Raw genomic sequence first — 21447 nt, forward strand, 5'->3', positions numbered from 1 at the left:
TTATATTTAAATGAAATATCGTATGGCGATCTATACATGTAGGATAGTTTTTATTCACCATACGTTTCCGAAAGTTGTATGCGTTTTGACCTTGTCTTTATTTACATACCTTTTGTAATATGGTACCAATACACCGTGTTTTTATAGAATTCCGTTAACTTCGGCATATAGTTAGGTCCATTATAGGAAACAGAATAGCATATATAGTTTTAGTATTAACTTTTTTCTGAAAAACACCATACACCTGCTATAGATGTTACATCAATTGTTGTAAAGAAACGGACTGTGTGTTCGATATGCGATTGAAATGTCATAGTTTTGACACTTACTTAGTGTGAGTTAATTGTAAAGCCCGTTTTTCAATCAGCAATTAAAGTAACATCTATCGCAGATGTATGGTTTTTATAGAAAAAATACGAATTTAAGAAAACTAACTCTGCCATTCTGTTACCTATAATTAACCCAACTATATGCCAAAGTTAACGGAATTCAATAAAAACAATAGTACCAACAATCAGCGATAGTAAATGGTAGGGGTTCTAATAACTTGATCTCACTTTTGGAAAAACATCATGAAAGAGAAATTGGTAACAGACAAGTGCTACGCATAGTTCCGTATAAGAAAAATTGACGGATATTAAATATAAGTGTATTCGTTCATCATAACAATTTCCCGGATGTGCAATCAACATCTTTTGTGACATATTCCTTGAAAGATCTCTTGATCAGGTAAAATGTATCAATAATAATAAAACCTGAATAAAGTTGATGAGCATCCTTCTTAAAAAAATTGGTTATTGTACGGGAATTCAGCATGAAATACATCAATAATTATCCAACATAGCTTATATTCTACTTTTTTAGAAAGGCAGAATTTATATAGTTTGGAATGGCGTGTTTTGTTACAGTTAAAAATACTTTGGATGCCAAGTAGATACAACATTATATTGATTGGCTTTTCAGGGGCTAAATAAAAAAAATATTAATAGACCAAATAAAATAACAATATCTTCACTAAGTATCTACAGCAAACTGCCAATCCTTAATAATCTCTGTCGAACACTACAATAAATCCGCTCTGGCGTAGGCGCACTTTAAACAACCAATTAACTAGAAAATTACAAGCTTTCAAATCTCCGAATTAAATTCTAATCCGTACTCAGCTAATGCAGATGTTTTATTTCAATATCCGCTTTGTTCAAGTGGAATAAAACAAAATGCCTGAGCAATTAATCGAGGGCTCCGGAGCGGGCCGCGGGCCGGACCCATCGGCAAATTGTCGCTGCAATATTCAAATGGCGGAAACAATTAGTGTGAGTGCTGTGTGTTATTTAGCACTATCGGGATGTATATGCATGAAACAAAAGGGCAAACTAATAAGGGACCATGGTGGAGATACGCCCTTTTGGATCGGCGCGTAGGTGGCAGGAGAAGAATGGTCCATGTGGGGTGCAGGCGGTTTTTGCACTTTTTGTTTATCATCACATCCATTTTGCTTAGGTACGTGCTCAATTTTCATTAAAAATATTCAAGCACTTTTAAATGACTCTTTACTGAAATGGTAAAACAAGAAACATACCTACTTTTGTATGTAAATATATGATAATATTAATAATCTATAAGGTACCTGTTCTAAGCACCAGATTTAAATCCAGGACCACTCCACATATACGAATGAAATTTAACCAAATCTCAGATCTTATATTGCATAGGTATACGAATAATTATGAAACATTTTATTTCAACAAATCACCCTACCTAAAACAATTTTAATAGACACGTTAATAACCATCAAATGCGCAACGGTAGCCAGCAAAATATGAGGAGTAATAATTGCGGGTCTCCCCTGCACGTAGCAAATCTCTTTTGTGCTCGCTGATAACGGCACAAAGCCTGCTAATGTCTTTTAAGGACTTAGTGATTTAAACGGACTAAATAATGAGAGCTACCCTTCCTCGCCTGCCAATTTATGAGCTTAAGGAGGGACAACATTGATGGACTAGTGCTGACAATATGAAACGAAATGAATATGTTTAACAAGTAGCTTTTTATGGACTTGTGTTTAAAATTTTTATCATAAACATATTTTTTATTAATTTTTAAAAAATTATTAAAAAATATTATTTTCTCAAAATTTTACTATGTTTTATTTGATATGACCACTGTTTTCATCATCATCATTATCTTGCCCCTATCCCAGTCAGTTAGGGTCGGAGCAGCATGTCTTCCTCTTCCATACACCTCTATCACGTCATTAACATATTTTAGTTCCATATGACCACTGTTTTATATTAGTTATTAACTTATACTTTATACATACAAATGGTGATCTTTTTGTAAGAACTATGCTATATTTCACATTTCCAAGCACATTTCAAATGCCTTATTAAGTAATTCGTAGCTTGATAAAAACTGATATTAACCCCAATATGTGATTCCATCGCCCAAAACTCTGATCTACATTAAATATCCCGTTGTATGGTTTGATGATTTCAACATCGGACCAAATACTTTGCCGCTATTATCGTTATGTTATCTTATCCATTTCACTAGGTCCTTTGTCAGAAAATGTTTCAGGACTATTCAATCATAGTCCGTATTGTGTTGGTTTAATCGTACATCAGCAGTCAGGCGAATGAAGTAAAGCAAATTGTACATTAAAACAAATATAATAATTCTCGTATTCATTTATCGTAATTGCAGTTTTAGTTGTATAGTTATTTAAGACTTATATTAAGATTTTGGCTTCCACAGAAGCCATTTTCTAATTGACGATCCTTGAGCTAACCTAGCTGTTCCTTTATAACATAAGTACCAAATAATATCATTCCCATACTTTATCGTTCGTAACGTGTAAGATCAAGATTGTTCGTAGCTGCACTATTCCATTTCGAATTATAAAATTGCAAATCTAAACCACCAAAACATCTCAATCTTCCACGGCCAATATTAGCAGTCGGTCAAGTGATTTGCATCAAATCCGGATTATGTCTATTTATTATCAGTGAGAGACCGACTGGAGCAATTAAGATTATTTATTTTCATTGAGGAGTATGAAGGAAGAGGTAAACATTACCATTAACAGCTACAAATTGTATGCTTTTGTCGATCGTTATCAAATTATATCTTGATCCTATCTCTGTTCTATTCTTTTACATTAACATTCTGAATCATAAAAGTGCAACCACCAAAATATCTCAATCCTCCACGGGCAATAACCGCAGTCGTTCAGGCGATTTGCCGAGAAATCTCGCAGTCAGCAGTCGGTGCGCTCGGCGACGCAAATCCGGATGATGTCTGTTTGTTATCAGCGGGCGCCCAACTGGGGTTGCCGTTCGTTACGGAATAATCGCCTTATTTATCGATTGCGAACGACTCGACTCGTTTACATTATTATTTTTATCGATGACTGTGTATCTTTAACTGCTAACGTTGGGAGCATTTGCAAGTTAGTAGGAAGCAGGTAGAAAGACTTTAAAAGTCTACATTGGATAAGTGTATAAGTACGCGGTATATCTTATTTGTTTCCATTCGCTGGGCAAATAGTTGCGTTATTCATCCATTGCGACTCATTTAAATTACTATTTTTATCGATTTGTGTATTTTTGTAGAGTTGAAAATATTTTGCAAGTTTGTAAGGAGATTTTAGAAGGTTATAGCTTATTAAAGAATTGCCGCCTTTTTTATGAATTTTGAACAACCTAGCTCATAAAAAATATATTTTTTTATCGGAGAATAGGTACGTTGACATTTTTTTGAGCAACTTAAGTGCACCCATATTTTTACACTTGACTACTAATTAGTTAATAAGCGCTATACTTAACGACGCGTTGTGAATGTGTCTGTGAAGCTTTTCTGCTACATAAGCGAATCATAAATAAAAATGCTATCTGGGCTAAGAAACTAACTAAAGAATAATGAAGTTCATCATTTTCTTTTCTTTAAACAGGAAATTATTAGGTACTAGTTGATTGAAATTAATTAAATTTTAAGATTAATGAAATTACCTACCTACCATCGAGTAATGTACTCGATGCTACCTACATACTAAAATGTTTTCAATATCACGAGCTATGAAAAAACTTCGTAGAATATCCTAACTCAGCCCCCGTTATTTCAGTGCAGCGCATCGTCGGCTGTCAATATTATCGGCGATGGCCGCTCCGTCAGATTGCTTCGCGAGCAAACAAAACTTTCTGTCGAGATGTTATTGCCTTTGTTTCAAGCGGAAAACTCCATTTCGAGCGATTATTTCCGATTAAAAAACGGAACGACGACTTTTGTATTGTTTTTGCAATCTTAAGGAAACGTGAGATTAAATATTTGATTAGATAATGCGTTTCCTATTATAATAAGTAGGTAGTTAGGAAGTGATTTATTTATTCAAAAATTTATTTTTTGCTGATTACTTAAACCAAGTTCTTTATTTAACAATTTCTTACAGTTTTATATACATATAAAATGTACCTAACATTTTATAAACTTAACTACCTTGAATATCGAAAATGCGCGATCATGAAAGTCTAATTACAAAACCTGTTCACCACTGCAAAAGTTGTTAAATTATAAAATACCTACATCCTTAAATTTAGATCCGAGGAAAATGTGTTATGGCACGTCATACTAACACGTTAATGTCTTTGTTTATACCTTACTAATAAAATAAGTCGACTTATTAGGGTTTATAGCCGAAACGAGTTTAACCGGCATCACCAACGGGTTCATATTAGCGACATGAGCCCATTAAAATTATGGTCTAGAAGATTAAATAAAGGTTACAATATTTAAAGGCCATCTCCTACTAGTCGTTTAATTTAATCCTATTTTCATGTGGTGTGACAAAATAGCGAAATGTAGGTAAGTACTTGCAAATAAAACCACACTAAATGTGTTTGTAGTAACTGTTTCAACATAGAATTGCTTTTTGTCTTTATAAGATGAATCATAATCATAACCAACAAAATGAAAGTTTACAATTTACTTAAGTTATTTTTCGAAAATTAGGTATTAACTTGTGAATAACGTTATTGACTGAACGTAAAATCGATACATACCTATACAGATTCGTATTGTGGTTAGCTATCCCTTGAAAATAAATACTGATTCTAACACATGTGACTTGAGAGTGAGACCATGCGAGAGAGAGGAACACGTTTAGTAAAGACATGACATAACGGATTGTCAACGGCAGTTCAATACGGCCTTGTGGACCGCGAAGTACCGTACTACAAATACTTACCTGCGCCAGTTCTCAAAAATGGTCGTGCCACGCTCTATTGGGATCGATCTATTATCACTGACAGGACTATTGTAGCCAATAAGCCTGACATTGTGATAATAGATCGACCGCAACGCCGGGCAGTGCTCGTTGACATCACCATCCCCCATGATGAGAATCTCGTGAAAGCCGAGAAGGACAAGTCCAGTAAGTACCTAGACTTGGCTCACGAGATAACCGCCATGTGGGATGTTGAATCAACGATCATTGTTCCGATAGTCGTTTCAGCGAACGGCCTCATAGCGAAGAGTCTCGACCAACATCTTAAGAGACTCTCGCTAGGTGGCTGGATCAAGGGCCAGATGCAGAAGGCGGTGATCTTGGACACAGTGCGGATAGTTCGACGGTTCCTCTCTCTGCAGCCCTAACCACCGGCAGCTTGGGCCCTGCCCCGCTGCTGGCGGCACCATAGGTTAGGTTTTTTATAATATGTTTATATGTTTTTATATTGTTTTGTAAGTGTTTTTTTATTTTACTTTTATACTCATATTGTAAAAAAACCTAGCATAAGAGAAAAAGATAAATAAAGGAAATAATAATAAATAACAAGGACTTTTCCAGGATGGCAGTGTCCCCGTGTTCTCAAAACGGTTCAGTTACACGCGATTAAGTCCCTTTACAATAGCGTAGTTTGCTATAGGTACTCAAAATAAAATATTTTATGCGGTGCACGAAATAAAGCACCAAATAATTAGAAGAAAAAGTTGGACAGTAGTTAGTTTTAAACATAATTTCTATTTAATAAGTCAAAAAGAAAGATATAAAGTAAATGAGTTGACTCAGTTGACTGTGACGTCACTCCTCACGATTTCATATTTTACAAATCAGCAAATCGTTTTGACAGTTCTTAAAAATAACCTGATTTGACTCGTAGGAAACTAGCTTATTTAAATAATGTATAAACATCGTAAAAATTTTAAATCACTGTATCAAGTAACACCTTCCCTTTTTTTTACGGAGTGGGAATGCAGTTGCACACGCTGTGTGGGACTCGACGTTGCTTCTGGCGAGAAGGGGAGAAACGGCCCTACCCACTAAACCCACTCCGGCGTTTCCCCTCTTTTTCGTTGTGAGAGCGCACTGGGTTCGGACGTTTTCACTTCACCACTGCGCTCTCACGTAACTTCTTCCCTAGAAATGTGTATACAGCGATTAATGGACGAGAAAGAGACAGCACTTACTTGAACAGAAGGGGTTTGTTGGCGAAGAGGCCCGAGGCCTTCTCTTTCGCGGCCTGCAGCCCCTGCATGGCGGACACCCGATGTCCCACATCAAACTGCACCTAACACCTGGGGAAAAGTTATTTATTAATAAATAAAAAACTTAGCCCGTGTGGTGACGGGTTAAGAATTTCACCAACCCCTTTCTTCCCGTGGGTGTCGTAAAACTCGACTGCGGGATATGGTTTAAATTGTGGCGTAGGCGAGAGGCTGGCAACCTGTCACTGCAATGTCACAATTTCGTTTTCATTCAACCCCTTATTTGCCAAGAGTAGCACTGAAACCTGAGTGGTTTCATGTGCTCTGCCTATCCCTTTACGGGATATAGCCGATATAGGCGTGTATGTTGGCGTGTACGTTTATGGGATGTGTGCGTGTATATATGTTAAAAACTTAAGTAAACTTAATCTAACACACAAAATAATTATACAAAATATTAAAAATCGAAATAAGATGTCATATATTAAAGAAAAAATGACGAGCACCACCAGTGGTGAAGGCCGGATTCGAACCGGCGTCTTTAGTAATCCGGGCTAACGCCATGAACCCCTACGCGTGATAGTAGTGTGTACTTAAGCAACACAAATCAAAATATTTGTTAAAAATAATTTGATTTGTTCCCATAGTTGCAAATATACAAAATATATTTACAAATAGAAGATAGGAGCTAGGTGGGCGCCAGGTGATAGGGTGCCTAGACGGCTGGTAATATTCCGCTGAATTGCAATGCTACTTAATTCGTCGAGTGTAAAGAAAGGAACTAACCCTCTGGAATAGTATAATAAAAAGTATTATCGTACAATATGGCCACTCCCGAACCCCGCTGAAAGTGCCGCCTACCCGCTCTCGGTTACCTCACAGTTACCGCCTGTCAAGAACACGACCAGTCGACCTGTCATATCTCAGATAAGCATGGTACAGATGTGCGAAAAGGATTTCCTTCGTATTTTTCCGGAAACGTTCGTATTTGTAACGCTAGTTCAGTCAATGTCAACTAGTACATCTTGTACTGAGACTGACTGAAATAGCATGACACGAAATAGCCAACAATACGAAGGCAATTTTTTTCACACTACAGCTGTACGCGTTCACCTACACGAGCTTAGACTGTGTGTGTGTGTGTAAGAACGCGCTTCTTTCACATATTTGATCGCCACTGTCCGAGGTGTGCCTCTGGTCACCCGTGGCATCACTAAGACGCTTCGCCAGCTCCTTGAAACACAAGTGTGCTCCGGGTCCCCAGGGTCCGAGGAATAAACAGCAATGTTGAAGTCGCCATCAACCCCAAATAACGGGACCAGGCAGGCAAGCACTGTCGCAAGATAAACGATATAACGTCAGGCCTTCCTTTTCGCACTATTTTCACGTGCGATAGGGACGCACCAATACGATAAAGTTTATCCAACAAGTGTGCTACGCCCGCAAGGATGGACAAAGAAGTAATTGACGTCACCATCAACAGAATTTGCAAAAGATGTAAACACACTTGCTATTCAAACACATACACATACATATCTCGCCTGTACTCCCAAAAGGGGTAGGCAGATCACATGAAATTGCTCAAGTTTCAGTGCCACTTTTTAGCAATTTATAAATTAAAACCTTGAATGAAAGGGAAGTCGTAAAATCGCAGTGACAGGTTGCCAGCCTCTCTGGTTGTACACCTCGTTGATTACTGCTAAATCATGTGTTATGTAATAAATTTTTACATCAGCATAAACTATTCATACAGCAAATTAGTTGGTAGTGGATATTTAATACAATGTTTTTTTTGCCTTGTTCGCAATTCACTGTGACATAGTATGAAATCTCTAGAGACTTTTATATTAAATGGGTCGCAAATAGAATTCTTTGCCCACAACGTTCTGTACGTTTATGACCTGATATAAAATGAATTCATTAGCGTTATTTGACATAATTAGCTAAAACAATACATTGGGCTAGTGTAAGAAGAACCACGATCAAATAAATATTTTCAATAGTGCTCTTAATCATTAATATATGGTATTGATTATTTCTACACCTTTAATCAAGAAGTAACAGTCAATATATTTAAGTTATTCCTTTCCTAAGAGATAAACTTAAAATGAATCAGTGCTTGTCAGTGTTACATAACGAGCAGCTGTACCTATAGATATAGCTATGGGTATATGTATAACCCCACCCCTGGCTAAAAAATCAATATTTATTTTATTTTTGTACATAATTGAATGGTTTTTGTTTAAGAAACAATACAAAAGGCATTAAAAACGAATTAAAAAACTTACATAGCTTCCAGTTCCCGGTATTCGCAGCTACGCAGCGTCTGTCGATGCCGTAGCACCCCGCGCGCCTCTACGGCGTAGCACGACGGCTGCGCGCAGCCCGCGCCGCCATTGGCCCAACTGCTCCTTACGTAGACGCTGGCCCGCCAATCACAGGTGCAGCTGGAAAAGGGGCGTGGTTTTCAAATTTTCAGAAATTTTCAGGAGGACCATGCAACCTCCGAGAGGCACCCCCGACAATGTTTCCACATGAGTGCAGTGCGGGGGGAGACGCTTTATGCACTTTTGAGGAACACCGTTCGAATTGTTATTGATTTTGAAATGAATTCTCATAGTTCGTTTCTTAATTTATGTTCATTTCAAAATGTACTAATGGTACTACAAAAAAACCTACAAAAACACCCAAGCCCATACTCGTATTCATCATTAGTCATAATATTACTGCCGACCTGAACCCAAAACCAACTCCGAAAATAAAATTAATCTCTGGAAAATCCTTTATGCTCAAAAACCCTTTATTTATACCTCGTCTTGGTTGTTATTTGTGATATTTTATGACCATGAGCATTTTCGAGGTCATCATCAGATAAACTCAGCGGTACCTTAAAATTTAATAAATTTTTCAGCTTAATAATTAATGGGAAAGAAGAATAATTTAGACAAAGCAAGATTTCAATATTCGAATAACGGAACGGGACAGGAGAAACTCAATAAAAGCTTGTAAAACTGACAAAAACGAAGACCGTCAATCAATTGGTACCCTGCACATCTCGGACACTGGCGATCAAATATATGAAAAAGGCGCGTTCCTAGCACACACTCTAAGCTCGTGTAGATGAACGCGTACCATGCTTGTATAAGTGAGATATGACAGGTTGACTGTTCGCGTTTTTGACAGTCGGTAACTGTGAGGTAACCGAGTGGGGGTGGGCGGCGCTTTCAGCGGGGAGCGGGAGTGGCCATACTGTACGATAGTACTCTTTATTATACTGTGCCTTAGGCCAATCTACATGTCAAAATGACAAACGGTAGGAGATTTCTTACAATCTGATTTATAGCGTCAGTATGACATAGTCCTACAGTGGCCTAGGGTTCCAATTGGTTGACTGTACAGACAAGCGTTTCTACCCTGCAGTCGGCATCAGATACATATATCGGAGTTGCCAAGATGCTCACGAATATCCATACATGGTCTTTAATATCTTGATATTAGAGGCTTTGTACAGATCATAAATTACAAATGCATCAACGACAAAGAAAACATCAACAGTTGTCAACTCTGACTCACGTCACGTGGGACTCGAACCCACATATTTTGATTGGCAATCCAATGTGAGAAATATAAGTTACAAACTGCGTGTTAACAATAAAATTATAACTTTTATACCGTATCCTAACAAGAATCTCAATATCAAATCATACTATTCCCAAGCTCAAAGACAAATGCAACCCCGTTCCGAACAGACAGGCGTATCGATATAGCAGTTCATTTCACGGGCACTCGAGCCCGCAAATGAAGTTTCCGCGGTCCAGCGGCCACCGATATTATTCGATATTCAGCGTTTTGGGAGCCGAGCCCATGAATTCTCTCTCGTTATGGGTGCAGGAAAAATTACGTTTAAAAATGAGGCTTATCTGATGGGGGAGGAAAGTGTCTATTAAGTGAGATGAGATAAAAACAATTGGAATTAAATATTCCGTTTAAGAATAGGTAACAATAGTTCTGGTAATTGTATTTTAGAGCCCCCGCTGATCGTATTTGCAACTATAAGAACACAAATATAATTGTAAGTAGTAATGCATTTGTGATTTTGTAGAGCATGTTTATCAAAAGCAACGTAAGGTATACAGCGGAGCAATCTCGACTGGGGGACAAATGTAACTGGTCCATTTTTTTCAATGTTTTACAATTTTTGCATTATTAAATAGAATGTCCACCGGTTATATATGGTAGGAGTGTTCAGTGGATACATTTAGAACTCAACATCATAGTCTAATAATGGAAAAAATGTATCAGTCGAGATTTATTCCGCTGTACCTTACCTGAATTTTAGATCAATAAACGAATAAATAAACAATAAAAAGTAATAATATATGCTGTCTTTTTGATTAGTTTATATATTTTAATTTAGTTTTATTTAATTTTTTTAAGGTAATTTAGTTTTAATTTTTATATTTTATTTGTTTAAGATTGTACATAGATGATTGTTTTTGAAAATCCCTTTAAGTCTTTATTTTAATGTGATCTAGGTACAAATCACTTCAAAATAGTATTTAAGGCTTGAAACATGTCGCATGAAATCCTCGATTTGCTTGACAAACTGCATGCAACCCTCAGCTTGATTAATGCATTCTTTTATAATCTAAAACGTCAGCCAGGGGGCGCCCCAATCCAGTTAAATAGATCCGAAACCGCTGACGGCGGCTCATGCACGTCGTAATGAATAGAGTTATCGTTTAGCTGCATTTGCGTATTCGGGAATTTATGACTTTGGAGGGACCTTCGAGCTTTGCTAAAGGTACTAGCTGCCGAGTGGAACTGATCCAAGAGAACGTAATAGAAGGCCGACTTATATAGTACATTTATTTTATTATTTCATTTAGTTCAGATGCTTTATGCTCCATAATTATCACACTAACAGCAATTATGGAAATGATTAGTTAATGGAAAAATAAAAAAAAGACCAAAATTAAACACGTACAGTCAGCAGCATAGAAAAGTAGACCCAGGAGAGATGCAAGGGCATACAAGTTTCCGTCCGTCAACCGCGCAAACATGACCAAAAAGGTATCCGAAATATTTCCGGCGCCTAAAAGGGAAAGATCCTGCGAAACATGGACAGGTATCCATAAACATGGACACGAACGATGCAAATGTCACATCTGAAACTCGGGACAGAGCATCCTGGCGCAGGACAAGGAGCGCCGACCCCAAATGATGGTAACAAAGCTAGGCAGAGAGAGAAAGATATAGGGGACCAACCTAAACCGCTGAAGACGCCGCTCATGAACATCGTAACGTAATGAATAATAGTTCACGTTTAGCTGCATTTACGTATTCGGAAATATATTACTCCCCTATGTAGTAATATATTCCCGAATACGCCCATCAATCGTGTAACTTATGCAAAATAATGTTATCATTTGGAAAGGCTTTAAATTACATCCTTCCCATAAAAGTCATCTTTATTTAATTTATACTGCTAAAATAAATTTTCAATCCATTCTTTGAAATCCTCATATATATTTTAATAAATAGTTGAAAATCAACGCTGGGTATCATAACCTAAGAATCTTTTACCAAGTAACAGTCTAGTTCATTGTCATATTCTTTTTTTTTTTTTCACTGTTGAAAAAACTGTGAGCATTTAATTTTTTTAAATTTTGCAAGCGAGTGTAACAACTTGTTTTTTTGTGCAGACATGTAATGATGAATAGTCAAACAAGTAATTTAAATATACCTTAACTAAATTGCGAAATCCTAATAATACGCAAATTTCTGTTTTGCCCTATGGTTGAATAGTAGACTTTGCCTTAATGGATTAAGTCCACCATTTGTACTTTTTTGATTGTGCAATAAAGTTTCAATAAATAAATACATTTAAGTATAAATGTTGTTTATTTCAATAAACCAGGAAATGTTACCATCATCGTCCTCCTTGCGTTATCCCGGCATTTGCCACGGCTCACGCAAGCCTGGGGTCCGCTCTGGCAACTAATCCCTAGATTTATTTTATTTATTTATTTTATTTTATTTATTTCAAAGACGTAATACAGTATGATAGTAAAAACCAAATCATTGTGTAACTAAAAATACATAAAAGCATAAAAATACAAAAGTAAAAAAAAAACACATCACAAATTAACTAGATTTAAGTGACAACGTAACGTCGAGGCTTCGTTGCGTCGTCTGTCCGGGCGTAGAATTCGGCAGGTTGCCCCGGAACCGACGTAGATTATTGAAATTAGTCTGGTTTCCTCACGATGTTTTCCTTCACACCGAAAACCGACTGGCAAATATCAAATTACATTTCTCACATACTCGTAAGTTCCGAATAGTATAATTATATTATATACATATAATTATACTGACGACACCGCTCATGCAGTTGGTAACAAATGGAGTTCATATTTAGCTGCATTTGCGTATTTCGTGGGACGCGGTGGGCGTTTAATTTAGTGGCTCCAGCTAGATTTATGACTGTGAAGGGGCTTGCGACTAAGTTGTATGCAAAATAATGTTGTCACTCACAAAGGATTTCGTTGGCATTTAAATGCGTGCAAAATTTCTCTTTATTCTGCTCTTGCAGAGTATAAAATGAATGGCATACCACATATCAGGAAAAAGTTAACCAAGCAACCAAATGTCTTTTCTATCGCTGTAACATCAAAATAGCGCTTTTGTGTTTTTGTATACCTAACACTAAATTTTCTTATTCATTTAATAGCGCAAACTAATATCCTAAAATAGATAAAAGCACATAATCGTAATGACTTTACTAAGAGCATTTTTTTTTATAAGTAGGTACTTCATTTTAAAGATGTAGTATCAGACTTGTGGGTTCAGTGAAAAAAGATTTCCATAAGAATTTCTATTCCTTTGTTGTACAGTAACATCGAGGGTATCGGCACATCGGCCGGAGAGTGGTTACTCGGTAAGGGCCGGTAAGAGAGGCTCAAGGACCGATAAGCGCTGAGTGAGCGAGTGTCGATCACTACTGAATGCCGGTCGATACAGTGCATACACAGTAGATGTAGGCATCTGATTTGTTATATAACTTCAGTCTTAAAACGGAGTCTTTAATCAGAAGACTCAAAAGGCCTAGGGCCACTTGCACCAACAAAAATGGAGGGTTAACCCGCCGTTTTATATGGAATTTGATAGATGACAGCCCACTAACCCCGAGTTAAATGGTTGGTGCAAGTGGGCCTTAATGTCATTAACATGTCTACCTGTTTCATACAGTAACGTCCGGACTATAGGATGGAGACTGGTTACTTACTAATACCGTGCTACCACAAATAAGATATTGTCACTATGGGTTTATGAATGAATAGCTTTTCAAAAAAATCCGTATTTCCCGAATCTCAGACAAATTCCCCGTTGAAGTTAAAAGTTAAATTAATTAAATATTAAAATGATACTTGCGCTTTCCAGTGCAGTGCTGGCCAACAAATTTGCAGTTAACCCGACTTCTTTTCTACATAGGCATCGAAAAACGTATTGTCACTTTAAATTCATAAAAGTGTCATATGCTTTTATAGTTATGTATAAAAGTGTCTCTCAGGAGTGTGCGGCTACACGGCAAATACAGAGGGTGTCCTGCCCTGCTGGCCTAGCCGAATGACAATCGTTGACGCTAGACGTCGATCAAAACGCAGTCTGGCTCTGTCGCGCCAATCCGGATGAACTAGCTACGATATCGATATTATCGTGAGCGTTTTGCATTTGGCTACGTACCATGAGGCTCCCAGCTACACTTGCCTGACTTGCCACTTGCCGCTCAAGAGCGACGAGGGCCGATAAAAGCTGAGCACGCGCTATCAAGTGCCGATCACCTCTTTAATTGCATTTTATGGCGTTTAATGTCGCTTTAAAAAAAGAGAAGGTTTTGAATTCGTTGGCAAGCATTTTTTAGGGTTCCATAGTCAACTAGGAACCCTTATAGTTTCGCCATGTCAGTCCGTCCGTCCGTCCGTCCGTCCGTCCGTCCGTTCGTCCGTTCGTCCGTCCGTCCGTCCGTCCGTCCGTCCGTCCGCGGATATTCTTAGTGACTGTTAGCATTAGAAAGCTGAAATTTGGTACCAATATGTATATCAATCACGCCGACAAAGTGGTAAAATAAAAAGTGGAAAAAAATGCTTTGTTAGGGTACCCCCCGTAAAGTGTAACATGTAAAGTGGGGACTGATTTTTTTTTTTCATTCCAACCCCAACGTGTGATACATTGTTGGATAGGTATTTAAAAATGAATAAGGGTTTACTAAGATCGTTTTTTGATAATATTAATATTTTCGGAAATAATCGCTCGTAAAGGAAAAAAAAGTGTGTCCCCCCCCCTGTAACTTTTGAACCATACGTTTAAAAAAGATCACAAAAGTAGAACTTTATAAACATTTTCTAGAAAAATTATTTTGAACTTGATAGGTTTAGTAGTTTTCGAGAAAAATACGGAAAACTGCGGAACCCTACACGAGCCACGCTTTGACTTAGGAAATATTTGAATATCTTTTGTCTTCAAATCTCATACAGTCAACCATTAAACCTGTATCAAAAATGGAATTATTGTCAAAACCATATTTGTACTACCCATACAAAGGCACTCAGTAATCTTTCCATAGTTTCCATAACAGTTAGCAGTAGTTTAACATCGATGTTATCCGTGTGTTTTGTCCCACAGAGTTGTTCCTAGTCTCAAGTGCTGAGCGCGCCACGTTAAGTGCTCCATCAAGACTTCGGTTGCATTTTACACAATGTTTCACTAACATCAGGGTCAAGTATAGAAAATTAATCTACTAGAAAGTTACCTAGAATAATTTTAATGTAAAATGAATGTGATAGATATACATACTATAGCATTTTGTTCTCGAAATGTTCATATACTTAAGTAGTACTATCTAAAGACAGTTGTTTAGTACTCAAAACTCCAAGAGGTTTTCTTTAATCCTCAATGGCTTCCAAAATCTCATCTCATCTGATTTGTACTTCATAAGCAAAGCATTATTTTATATTTAAATTCTACAACTCTAAACTTGTAAGACTAATGCAATGTTGATTTAAAAAAATGAGCAATTCCTGTTAAGTTTGTACATTTGGATCACGTCTCCGATTTTGATAAAAATTGGTAGGCTGATAGAGTCCATGATGCTGAGCAAGATCCACTAGGTTTCCCAAAATGTCCTATATAGTTTGTATGAATCCTTCCTTTTTTGTTACCAGATATCTATACATTTTCGGTAACAAAAAAGGAAAGTTTCATACAATCAACCTAGGACATTTTGGGAAACCTAGTGGATCTTGCTCAGCATCATGGACTCTATTTACTAAGTGGTAACAAGCACTTAAAGTTTTAAGATAAAATAAAATAAAACAAAACAATACAACAAACAATGCAGCAGCCTACCAATTTTTATCCAAATCGGAGACGTGATCCAAATGACAAACACAAACTTAACGGGAATTGCTGAAATAAAGATTCAATTTTCAAACGAATGGTTACTATAATCAGTTCAGGCTTACTTGTCCAATATAGTAAACAAATGAAACGTCAAATATGGTCAAAGACACCTAACACTACAGAACCTCCTCCTTCTACGCAAAGAATTCGGTTAAAGATCTGATAAATTATTGTAGTTAATATCAATGCATTTTTTCCAAGCTATACAAACTCAAACGTTCATATCGATCGTTCATAACGATAAGATCATCCCAACCACATCCCAACATTACGACTCATAGACAATCTAGACTTCATAATGTCAGGAGTTTTTGATGTCATCCGTTCGTAATTACAAATTATTGATGAAAATCGTTTTAGAAATGATATTTTTCAGTGGTTTTTTGATTGATTTCAATACTTTGTGAGTTTATTTAAGTGTATATACATTTTAGTGATGGTTAATGTGTAATTCCAGAGAAAAGTGAGATAATGTTTTCCAGCAGTGTTTGTTTACTATATTGGACAAGTAATCCTGAACTGAGATTACGTACTTTATGTTCTTCTGGCTTAATGATGAAGGAAAATCTGTAAAATGACTTTGTTATAAAACTACCTCTACTGTGAGTCGATAATAAAGTCATTTGTGTCAAAAATCGCATCAGCAGAGACACCTCATCACCTCCAAACGAACCTTTTTCCACACGATTGCGTGTCACCGCGCCACCTGGGGTGCATCCCTCTCCCTCCCACCCCCGCCAAACTCCTCACCCCGTCCCCCTCACTCCAGCTATTCATGACTTATTAACTTCTCTGAGGTATCATGGCAACCGCTTCGACGATTTAATATAGAAAATTGGGAACTCGGTCGGAAATAAGATCTATACAGTTTATTAAATTCTTTGGGCTCGTGTCGATTAAATTTGAAGTGGTTTTGATTTGATTTTGTTACTATTGAAGAGCCGACGGTAGATTACTTTAATTTAAACAGTCAATTAAGCAGCATATGTTTTGTTTTTGGTATATCAATATTCATCCTAATTAAGTAAGCTCGTAAGTAAGTACTCATTCATATATCTAAGTAAATACTTGTAAGAGCACACTTGTTTATTTTTTGTAGAAAGTTTAATTTAATTAAATATTTGATTATGAATGATTGTCTTATTTGGAAAAAATATATTTCTACTAAGTTTTGCTCGCGTTAAATTGGAAAATTGAGGAATACTCCATACAAACTTCCACCCCCATTTTAGGCAAGTGTGGGGGGGTTAGGAAGAGACTAAAAGTAGCCTATGTCACTCACCATCCCTTCAACTATCTTCGCTTAAAAAATCACGTCAATTCGTCACTCCGTTTTGCCGTGAAAGACGAACAAACAGACACACACTTTCCCATTTATAATATTAGTATGGATTGCCACAATACGATTTTGCCGTCGGATATTCCCTCGGAACGTCATAAAATGAGTAGGTACATAATAGATATGATCCCATTATTTTACATCACAATGAAAATTACAAGGAAAATATGATATTTCAGGTACTGGTATATATTCTGATAGCAAACATTCATGGAATATTCGTTAGAACATCCCGACCGAGACACCGCAGGAGACCACTTCCAGCTGTGTCATGGTGACACATATACAATTGTTTATATTTATCTACACATAAATCATATGTAACAACTCTTCTGTGTTACGATGAGTTCCAAATGTATGTTTACAGTCTGTGCGGAAAGAGATGGGTCGTAGAATATATGGCTTACCTTGGTAAATTCACTAGTCTTATCTTCCTAGCATTATGCCGGCATTTTGCCACGGCTCATGACAGCCTGGGGTCCGCTTTTGGCGTTCCCATCACCGAAAAGAGACTGGCAAATATTAATTGACATTTCGTACATATGTTTCGAAAAACCCAGTAATGTAACTACTTAACAAAACCACATCTCGGACACTGGCGATCAAATATTTATGAAAGAGGCGCGTTCCCAGCACACATTCTAAGCTCGTGTAGGTGAAAGCGTATCATGCTTGTATAGTAGATTTCGACTGAACATGTTTTCGACAGGCGGTCACTGTGAGGTAACCGAGAGGGGGTGGGCAGCACTTTCAGCTGGGAGCGGGAGTGGCCACACTGTACGATAGTACTCTTTATTATACTGTGACAAAACACACATCAAAGTAAGTAGAGCATGAAAATTTCAAAATAAATTTTAAAATCCGATATTATTTCTAAAACACCGAACGATCCGCTCGAGTTCGAATCCCGGCGTGTTTGCCGACCGATCGCTCCCCGAGGAGCAAGCAATAAAGTGCTCAAACCCCGCGTATTTATTGGAAATACATCCGAACGATTTTCTCCGATACCTGGAGTGGTTGGGAGACGTTGAGAATTCGTTGAGAGAAAATATTGAAACAAATGGTGTATCGAACGTTTTAATTTATCGACACTCATTTTAAATGGCATATTTTCAGCACTTATGTCGTTACTCGTATATTATAATGTTTGAATTAACCACATTCAATGAAACTGTTTCTTTCCAAAGATATGAAGATATGAAATACAATTGTAATTGTAACGATATTCAAACTTAAATTTGATATTCATATTAAATAAAATTTTTTTACTAACTCGAAGGACATCAATAAAATAACGCATTTTCATATCATCATTAGTCATTACACACTAAAATCATTATTATGCTTTCCTTCACATGAATAAAGGTTCACCTTTATACCTAATCGTTAGAATAAATTTCCATTTTTAAGAGGCCGGAGCCAAAAGTTACCGGTTGTTTACGTAAAGTTTCTAAGAAAAAAAGTCTAATTAAAAACGGCGTTCTCTAATGGCATTTTAAAGCCAGCCATCATCGGTTTTTACATGGTAACCGTTTCAGTAACGATCGAGATTTCAGCCCAGGTGAGGGCGGGGCGTGGGTAGGCGCCGCCCACCGGCCATTGTTCCACCAAAATTGAATAAATTAACTGGAAATTTAATAGATAACTCTATTAATGCCCCAAACAAGGTCTGACTCGCCGACGTCAAGTACGAGTTAGCGAAAATTGTTTGTCGCGTGATTGAATTTGGCCGGAGCGAGGGGTAAAAGCTTCTAGCATCCGATATGGCATTAGCCAAATCGGTGGGGCGGCGGAGTCTGCATTAAAACTTGCTAAGTATTTGTGTATATTATTTTAAAATTATGTTTAGGTAGAGACAAAAGAACATAGTTAATTACTTACTAAGGTACAAAAAAATTAAGGCGGCAAAAATTATTTTCTTTTCATGTTAAATAGCAATTTAGTTGAATATTATGTAATACACTATTTAGTACTGACATGTAACTATTTCAAACTTCAAATAGGCTACTAGACTCATATCTAAGTTTAAAATGGTAAATGCCCCTCCACATTTCGTTACTTTCCAAATTTGAAAGAGTGACTTCAAATCGTTCGTTCCTTATTAGGCACACACAATTGTTTTTTTTTAAATTGTTATATTGCCATAATCTTGTATCGCACGTAAGCTGATTTTTTTTTTGCCACTCCTTGTTTTTGGTGTTGTGGAAACAAACTAGAGATGATAAAATGAATTTAGTAATGACAACATGACTTACTGATAACATTTTAAAAGCAACATTATGTATATCATTTTAACCTACTTCAAAAAAGAGGTAGTTTTCAGGTTCATTTACTAATCCGCAATTTGTATTTGCTAGTTGTTGATTAGAACAAGAACAAGACTCCTGAAATAGTACATTACGATACAAGTGCGTAAAAAAGGAAGTTCGAAACGAGTGACGATAAATTAAAACACGACCGAAGGGAGTGTTTTAAATCGACACGTTACGAATTTCCTTTTTGCACGTGTATCGTACGACGTTTTTCAGTACAGAGGAGCCTTCAAAGTTTCGACCTGGCGTATAATGAACCACTTCTCGCACTAGTGCGTAAAAAAAACACCATCTGTACTGAAAAATTTGTTTCATACGTAAAATTTTATAGACTAATTACAAATAATATACATTATAGTTTTTTTTTGGGTTTATAATTTAGTATAGATAATAAATAAATATTATAGGACATTCTTACACAGATTGACACAGGTAGGTAAGCTAAAGAAGGCTTGTGTTGTGTTGTGTAAGTATATAATGAATTAATGAAATGAAACTATGAAACATAATATGCTATGGACGCATGGATCTTAGATCAGAGGAAGACAAAAGCGGAGACAGGGAGAGAAGAGAGGCAATTTCACAGAATAGATCGGGGCGCCTAGACAAGATGCCAAGCGAGAACGACTGACGTCTTGTCTACGAAGCCTTACTCTCTCTTGATACTTCAGAAACGTATGAGAAAGAATTGAATTTTATCCACAAGAGAGCAAAGTACTTTTATACAAATTTTAACTTGATCCTCAAAGCTAGCTAGTGCAAGGTTTTTCATAAATGTTAAATAAATTGATGGATTTCATTTAGTTTAATGTTTTGCATTGAATTTTATAATCATATTGGTGTTCTATTTATTGTATTATTACGCCGTGGCTTTCGTGGGCGACGGTCGCGCGATGGTCGCGCGACGGCGATGCGACGCATACGAAATCAAACCTTATCGATATGGAAGTATGAGACGCGACGCACGACCGTCGCCCACGCAAGACACGGCGTTACAGTATAACAAACCCATGTAACAAAGATGTTAGACATACATGTATGATCTTTATGATACATGCTGATACTTCTGATGATTTCACAAAAATGTTCATGCTAAATAAATATGATACTTACCTATGATGTTTAATTTATTTTGTAGTGACAAGTTTACATTATTTAGAATTTTATTAACTGAATGAACATTGCGATTTAATAAAATTAATGAATTAAAAAAATATACTATCATCATTATCAGTCTGTCCTATAATATGAAAAGTTGGCAAAACAAAAAAAAACTAAATTTCAATAAATTCAGAATAATAATGAAAAAATACCGAAAGATAAAATCAGTATTTAATATTTTAAAAACATATTTTTTTATGTAACAACTTACCAATGCCAGTTTTTCTTCATAAATACACCTTACACATAAGTATTATAGACATCGATAAGAATGAAGATATGTTATTATTTATTTACTTAAGTTGTAAGTTGCATTTAACTATATTTTAATAACTAACAATCCTTATGAATAGATATGTGATTTGTTGATATGTTTTGTATTGATATTCTTTAGAGTGGTTGTTGTATTATATACAATTACTCTAATTCAATACGTGAACATTCTAATGATATATTTTATGAAATGTATTTTCTATGATTATATTAATCACTCATCCGGGAGACATCACTCTTAAGGTTTTTTTCTTTTATTCACTTTGTTTACTTTTTAAACTTTGTTGTACTTGTTTATAGTTTGCTTGTAACTTCTGAATTTGGTATCTGTATATTTAAGTCGCTTTTGTCTTCTCATTCTCAATTAATTCACTTTTTATAATTGTTTTGTAGTTTTGTTGACGATTTCGACATTTATTTTTC

At 36.4% G+C, this 21447-nt stretch overlaps 1 protein-coding gene across 1 annotated transcript in view; it reads right to left on the reverse strand.

The window, feature by feature from the left end:
* The window catches only part of LOC125229974 (vesicular glutamate transporter 1), a 74856-nt gene extending 53719 nt beyond the window's left edge, over positions 1–21137 (reverse strand). Inside the window, exons 1-3 of the mRNA XM_048134927.1 lie at positions 20963–21137; positions 8766–8924; positions 6460–6567 (exon numbers count right to left, since the gene is read on the reverse strand). Coding sequence (XP_047990884.1) covers positions 6460–6527 — 68 coding nt within the window. The 5' untranslated portion in view covers positions 6528–6567; positions 8766–8924; positions 20963–21137. The remainder of the gene's footprint in view (positions 1–6459; positions 6568–8765; positions 8925–20962) is intronic.
* Positions 21138–21447: the final 310 nt, after the last annotated feature.

This window comes from Leguminivora glycinivorella, chromosome 1 (genome assembly GCF_023078275.1).
Source record: "Leguminivora glycinivorella isolate SPB_JAAS2020 chromosome 1, LegGlyc_1.1, whole genome shotgun sequence".
Classification (NCBI taxonomy): Eukaryota; Metazoa; Arthropoda; class Insecta; order Lepidoptera; family Tortricidae; genus Leguminivora; species Leguminivora glycinivorella.